We start from the raw sequence: 7,437 nt of genomic DNA, 5'->3' as shown, positions 1-7,437 counted from the left end.
TTTTTTTTTTTTTTTTTTCCCCCTCAGAAATTGGTTTTCTTTGATGTATCCAAGTCTTACATTTCTCAACAAAGAAAAAAACAAAATCTCTATTAGCATAAAAGAAGGAGGCTGGGCACAGTGGCACACTCCTGTAATCCCAGCACTTTGGGAAGCCAAGGCAGGACGATCCCTTGAGCCCAGGCAGTTTGAGGCCAGCCTCGGCAACACAGCGGGACCAGCCCCCATCTCTATAGAAAATAAAAATTAGCCGGGCATGGCCATGCATGTCTATAGTCCCAGCTACTTAGGAGGCTAAGGTGGGAGGATCACCTGAGCCCAGGAAGTCAAGGTTGCAGTGAGCTGAGATTATGCCACTGCACTCCAGCCTGGGCAACAGAGCAAGACCGCGTTTGGGGAGGCGGGGTGGGGGGTGGTAAAAAGTATCTAATCAGCAAACAGAACCCTCTTTAGTATTAATATTTAAGTCAAGTGGCTTTGATGCAGAACCTTGGCGACAACAAGGTTGGAGGGGCTGGGAGGTCACCTGGGGAGACAGATTAACAGCAGTAAGAAGCTGCAACCTCCTTCCAGGCTGGAGGGACATAAGAGAGGTGCTGTCCTAGGGTCCTAGTGGGTTCTTAAACCAGTGCAGCTGTCTGGCAGGAGCTGCAGTCACAGAGGCACCCTGAGACGCCAACTAGAGAGGAGCGATGCCCGGCCTCGTCTCCCTCACTCCCCCGTCTCCTCTGGGGCTTCCCATCGGCAGAGCCCAGTGAGCTTGCACGAAGCCTCAGAAAACAGGGCTGGCAGCGGGTGAGGGGAGGAACAGACGTGAGTGCAGACAGGCCCAGGAGCAGCCGAGGTAGAGAGAGAGAGTCCTGTTTCCGGGAGAATTTGCTGATGGCTCTGCCATGCAAGCCAGAGAGGAATGACATGGAAGTCTCCCGATAAAGAAGCATGGGAGGTGCTCCAAATTCGCATGGTGCCTGGTCTCTACACAGAATTCCAAAGAGTAGCAGCCCTCCTGCTGGCACTTCTCTCCCTGACAAATGCCCCAAACCACAGACCCTAGATTTAGCTCTGAGACCTGTCCGTGTGCTTCTCTGCCTATCTTCGTGGGAAATCCACTACTGCAATAGAGCCCAGTTACATCCCCGCAGGCCCCGATCAGCAACCCTTGGCCAACTCTGGGCCACTTATTGCTCTAAAGCTGTGGCCGACCTCCCTCCTGATCCCTCCCCTCTCTTCCCTGCTCAGGGCAAGTTCATCCGAATCCACTTTGGAACCACAGGGAAACTGGCTGGAGCCGACATCGAGAGCTGTAAGTCAGGCCCTCCTTGGAGGGTTTGTTTGGGCAGCTACATGATCTGTGAGACCCAGTGCAACATGAAAATGAAGGGCTCTTGTTAAAAAATACCAAGAATTTCAGGCCAGGCGAGGTGGCTTATGCCTGTAATCCTAGCACTTTGGGAGGCTGAGGCGGGAGGGTTGCTTGAACCTAGGAGTTCAAGACCAGCTGGGCAACATAGTAAGATCCCATCTCTACAAAACAATGTGAAAAATTAGCCTGGCATGGTGGTACATGCCTGTAGTCCCAGCTACTCAGGAGGCTAAGGCAAGTGGATCGCTTGAGCCCAGGAGTTAGAGGCTGCAGTGAACAGTCACCAGTGGTGACTATTCTGGGCTTTAAGGAGAGGGGATTCCTGCTTTGAACCTGGGAGGCGGAGGTTGCAGTGAGCCGAGACTACTCCATTGCACTCCAGCCTGGGCAACAGAGCAAGACTCCATCTCAAAATAAATATATAAATAAATAAATAAATAAATAATCACAACACTGCACTCCAGCCTGGGCAACGCAGCAAGACCCTGTCTCTAAAAATCATAATAATAATACAGGAATTTCGAAACAGCAGCAGAGGAGCATTAAACCAAGTGGGAGGTCCTTCTGATTGCAGCCTGTTAGTGCCCAGGAAGCTGGCCCCATTCCCAGGACTCCCTCCGTGGCAGTCAGGTCCCCGGAGGCTGCCTGTCTGGGAAGAGCAAAACGTGGGGCTCACCACTGGTGACTGTTCTGGGCTTTATGGAGAGGGGGTTCCTGCTTTGTATGGAGCCCTGAACTCCAGGGAAACAGCTGTGTACTCACCAGGATCTTCACTTCTTTTTCAGATCTCTTAGAGAAATCTCGTGTCATCTCACAGCAAGCAGCCGAGAGAAGCTACCACATCTTCTACCAGATTCTCTCAAACAAGAAGCCTGAACTTGTTGGTAAAGACCTTTATGTCTATCCACCTGCCCCTGACCTTGCTTTTCTTCTTTTCCATAAGGAAAGAATTCCCTTGTGTAGGGAGTCTCGTGTCACTCCTGGGGTTCTGTGATAATGTCTTCAGTTTAAAGTGATGTGAATGGGGCTGGGCGTGGTGGCTCATGCCTGTAACCCTAGGACTTTGGGAGGCAGAAGCAGGTGGATCACCTGAGGTCAGGAGTTCAGGACCAGCCTGGCCAACATGGTGAAACCCCGTCTCTACAAAAATACAAAAAAATTAGCCAGGCATGATGGCAGGTGCCTGTAATCCCAGCTACTCGGCAGGCTGACGCAGGAGAATCGGTTGAACCTGGGAGGAGGAGGTTGCAGTGTGCCAAGATCACTCCATTGCACTCCGGCCTGGGCAACAGAGCAAGACTCCATCTCAAAAACAAACAAACACACACACAAAGTCAAATGGGTTACAGGGAACTTTCTCCAAGTTCTATTTGCACATTGCATCCTCATAATAGCCAGATGAGGACCACTGTGGGCCCATTTCACAGATGAAATTTTGAGTACCTGCAAAATCTGGGATATAAACGTGGGATGTGAGGCTTTAAACCCTTTGTGTCTGCAACCTGCTGCCTCTGAGCCTGCCGCTTGGGCAGCAGCACCGGGATCAGCCCAAGACCACGATGGGCTCTGCCAGTGCTTGCATGCACAGTCCCAACAGGCTCTCCTCTTGGCAGACGCAGCCCGCACCAGGCACACAGCTCAGAGAGTGGAAGACACTCACCCACTCAACTGGATGCCCTTGTGCAGGCGCCAACATGCTCAACTGTCCATGGCAGACCTGCCCAGACATAAAGTGGGAGGAGGGATGAAGACTCAGTCTTACACACACACACACACACCTCCTAACCCAGCCAGAAATAAGGGCATTGAGTACCATTCCCCACCCACAGGTGGGCTTTATTTGTTTGGACAAAGTATACTTTTAAATTAACAGCATTTTGAGATTGGGAGACTTCACATAAAAATGCAATTTTCAGCCAGGTGCAGTGGCTCATGTCTGTAATCCCAACACATTGGGAGGCGAAGGCAGGAGGATCGCTTGAGCCCAGGAGTTTGAGACCAGCCTGGGCAACATAGCAAGACCCTGTCTCTACAAAAAATAAAAAATGGCTCACACCTGTAATCCCAGTACTTTGGGAGGCCAAGGCAGGCAGATCACCTGAGGTCAGGAGTTCAAAACCAGCCTGGCCAACGTGCCAAAACCCCATCTCTACTAAAAATACAAAAATTAGCCAGGTGTGGTGGTTTGCACCTGTAATCCCAGCTACTTAGGAGACTGAGGCACGAGAATCACTTGAACCCAAGTGGCAGAGGTTGCAGTGGGCCGAGATTGCTCCACCACACTCCAGCCTGGTAACAGAGCAAGACTCTGGCTCAAAAAAAATTTTTTTAAATAAATAAATAACTAGCCAGGTGTGGTGGTACCTGTGGTCTCAGCTACTCAGGAGGCTGAGGCAGGCAGGTCACTTAAGCCCAAGAGTTCAAGGCTGCAGTGAGCTATGATTGTGCCACCGCACTCCAGCCTGGGTGACAGAGCCAGACCCTGTTGAAAGAAAGAGAGAAAGAAAGAGAGAGAGAAAGAAGAAGGAAAGGAAGAAGGGACAGAGGGAGGGAGGCAGGAAGGGAGAAGAGGTTAGAGATGGCAGAGAAGAAAACCACATGTCCACCATTGGTTAACCTGCTTTGCTGCCCTTGGCAGAGAGTTTGCTGCTGGTCCCCAACCCTAAGGAATACCACTGGGTGAGCCAAGGCGTCACCATGGTGGACAACATGGACGACAAGGAGGAGCTGCAGATCACAGACGTGAGTGGGCAGAGCTGGAACAGGACGGGGAGAAGGCTTGGGACTCTGCGTGCATGGCCACTAGATCGGGGTGGCAGTGGGAACACGAGCCCACCTAGAGTTGCCAGACAGCTGCCCAGATCTTCCCTGGAGATTTCTGGGGTTGCAGTCAGCGTTTTATTCCAAGCCCATTTTAGCAAGCTGAGTTTCTCTTTGCAGAGTCGAACTAGAATTCCATGGGGATTTCAGGGGCCATCAACCTCATGCAACTTTTCCTCCTCCCCAGCCCAGCTAGAAGTGACTCTGTCATTCTCCCGGTCCCCACCGTACTCTCTGGCTCCTCTTACGACACTAAGCACCCATGACTCCTGTTAGGATTATTTGTGTACTAGGTTCTCTCTCCTCTTGGACAACAGAATCAATTCCTGATTTATCTTTGCCTTCCCCTCACCTAACACCTGGCATGAAGCCTTAACAATAATAATAGTGCCAGGCACGGTGGCTTACACCTTTAATCCCAGTGCTTTGGAAGGCTGAGGCAGGAGGATCGCTTGAGTCCAGGAGTTTGAGACCAGCCTAGGCAACACAGTAAGATCCCGTCTCTGCAAAAAAAAAAAAAAAAAAAAAAAAAAAAAAAAAAAAAAAAAAAACATTTAAAAATTAGCTGGGTGTGGTGGCACACACCTGTTATGATAATCAGCTACTCAGGAGGCTAAAGTGGGAGGATCACTTGAGCCCAGGAGTTCTAGGCTGCAATAAGCCATGATCATGCCACCACACTCTAGCCTGGGCAACAAAGTAAGACTCTATCTCAAAAAATAAAATAAAATAACTGGCCGGGCATGGTGACTCACAGCTGTAATCCCAGCACTTTGGGAGGCCAAGATAGGGGGATCACTTGAGGTCAGGAGTTCAAGACCAGCCTGACCAACATGGTGAAACCCCATCTGTACTAAAAGTTCAAAAAATTAGCCAGGCGTGGTGGCGCACGCCTATAATCTCAGCCACTCGGGAGGCTGAGGAAGGAGAATCACTTGAACCCAGGAGGTGGAAGTTGCAGGGAGCAGAGATTGTGCCACTGCACTCCAGCCTGGGCGACAGAGGGAAGACTCCATCTATAAATAAATAAATAAAATTAGCCAGGTGTGGTGGCACGCGCCTGTTATCCCAGGTACTCGGGAGGCTAAAGTGGGAGGATCACTTGAGCCCAGGAGTTCTAGGCTGCAGTGAGCCATGATTGTGCCACTGTACTCTACTCTGGGCAAAAAGGTAAGACCCAAGCTCAAAAAATAAAATAAAATAACAATAATAATACCTCCTTTTCTTGAACACTTACTATGTGCCAAGCACTGGACTAAACGTTGTCACATCATTCTGATCTATCCTTATCATCACCATCTTGCAGATGATAAAACAGAAGCCAGAGAGGTTATTGTAAATAAATAAAATGACTATATTGCAGAACATCTGATCTGGGCCCCTTGGAGGAAAACAGAACTCTCCCTGTTCAGGGGATGTCCAATTCCAGCATCCATGCCCTGCCACAGTGGCCCTTTGGCGTGGCCCCACCGTGGCAGTCCTATGGCCTCCACTATGTAGAATGAGAGGCCAGGGGTCATGTGACGTCATCTCTCTGTTGCTTTGCAGGAAGCCTTTGATGTGCTGGGCTTCAGCGCCGAGGAGAAGATGGCCGTGTATAAGCTGACGGGAGGTATCATGCACTTTGGGAACATGAAGTTCAAGCAGAAGCCCAGAGAGGAGCAAGCTGAAGTGGACACCACTGAGGGTGGGTGCTGGGGCTGGGGCTGCTCAGGGACAAGGTGGCCAGTGTGGGGAGTTCCCTGCTTTCCAGGGCTTTGTGACCATTTCAGGGATATGCCAGCTCTATGTGGCTGCAAACCATGCATGTTCAGACATTGATATTTTCAGAAAGGCACAATTGAGAGTCAAGACATGATTTTGGTTTTGTGCTGTCGTTGTTGTTTTAATTTGTATTTATTTTTTGAGACAGGGTCTCGGTTTGTTGCCTAGGTGGGAGTGCAGTGGTGCAGTCATGCAATTGTGGCTCACTGCAGTCTCAACCTTTTAGGCTCAAATGATCCTCCTGCCTCAACCTCCTCAGTAGCTGGGACTACAGGTGCACGCCACCACACCTGGCTGCTGGCTGATTTTTTTTTTTTTTTTTAGAAACGGGGTCTTGCTATGTTGCCCAGGCTGGTCTCAAACTCCTGGCCTCAAGTGATCCTCCTACCTTAACCACCCAAAGTGCTGGAATCACAGGCCTAAGCCACCTTGCCCAGCTGCCACCTGACCTTGAGCAAGTGTAGAAACTACCACGTCTTTGTTTTCTCATTAGCAAAATGGGATCTCCTCCACCCTGCCTTTCACCCCATCCCTGAGCCACAACAGATGTTGCCGGGTTTCTCCAGGACATGGCAACATCTTCCTTGCACTCACCTGATTTTTCCATCTCTACTCAGTGGCTGACAAAGTCGCCCATCTCATGGGTCTCAACTCCGGTGAACTGCAGAAAGGTATCACCAGGCCCCGGGTCAAAGTCGGCAATGAGTTTGTGCAAAAAGGTCAGAACATGGAACAGTGCCAAAACTCCATCGGGGCTCTGGCCAAGGCTGTCTACGACAAGATGTTCAAGTGGCTGGTGGCCAGGATTAACAAGACCTTGGACACCAAGATGCAGAGGCAGTTCTTCATTGGAGTGCTGGACATCGCTGGCTTTGAGATCTTTGAGGTGGGCCTGGCCTTGCATTTGGTTTTTGCTTTGGGGTGGCTGTCCTCCTTATATAAGCTACTTTTTTGCTTATATCAGTTATAAAGTTCTCTTGTTTCTCACCTTGGACCTGGGGCAGACCAATCTCGGTTTGCCACTGGATCTCTGACTTTTGGACTCCAGAAATTTCCAGCTTCATTTGTATGGTGCCAAGTCATAAAGAATGGTGTGAACTTTAAGGATGGGATGAGTGGTGTGCTGAAGCCAGCCTGTACTGGCTAACAAGACTGTGTTATTTTCAGGAATTTTGTGAGCCAGTTGACGTCATGTTGCTAGCTTGAAATTAGCCATGGCTTGAATATTTACACCATGGAAATTGGCAAACACTATAAATCAGGGGTTTGGTTTTTAAGAAGAGCTGATTTATCAGCTCACCACTTTAAAAAAAAAAAAAAAAAAAAAAAAAAACTTTTAAAACCCCTTTCTGTGTATCCGTTGTTAGGCCCAAACACTTCCTCCGCACAGCTACAGATCTGGGAGGCATCACCGGGCACCCAAAGCTGCTTGCTCATGCCCCGTTTACTGACTAGGAAGCCTCCTGGGTTCTCTCTAATGAAGGAGGTGT

At 49.7% G+C, this 7,437-nt stretch overlaps 1 protein-coding gene across 1 annotated transcript in view; it reads left to right on the top strand.

Moving 5' to 3' along the window:
* MYH16 (myosin heavy chain 16) overlaps nt 1-7,437 on the top strand; it is a 74,583-nt gene that overhangs the window by 15,573 nt on the left and 51,573 nt on the right. Inside the window, exons 7-11 of the mRNA XM_017864429.1 lie at nt 1,240-1,303; nt 2,149-2,247; nt 4,002-4,109; nt 5,736-5,870; nt 6,565-6,833. Of these exons, the coding sequence (XP_017719918.1) occupies nt 1,240-1,303; nt 2,149-2,247; nt 4,002-4,109; nt 5,736-5,870; nt 6,565-6,833 (675 nt within the window). The remainder of the gene's footprint in view (nt 1-1,239; nt 1,304-2,148; nt 2,248-4,001; nt 4,110-5,735; nt 5,871-6,564; nt 6,834-7,437) is intronic.

This window comes from Rhinopithecus bieti, unplaced genomic scaffold, assembly GCF_001698545.2.
Source record: "Rhinopithecus bieti isolate Rb0 unplaced genomic scaffold, ASM169854v2 scaffold_2723, whole genome shotgun sequence".
Taxonomy (NCBI): domain Eukaryota; kingdom Metazoa; phylum Chordata; class Mammalia; order Primates; family Cercopithecidae; genus Rhinopithecus; species Rhinopithecus bieti.
Note: the sequence above shows the minus strand (reverse complement) of the source record. Positions and strands in the feature narration are given on the sequence as shown.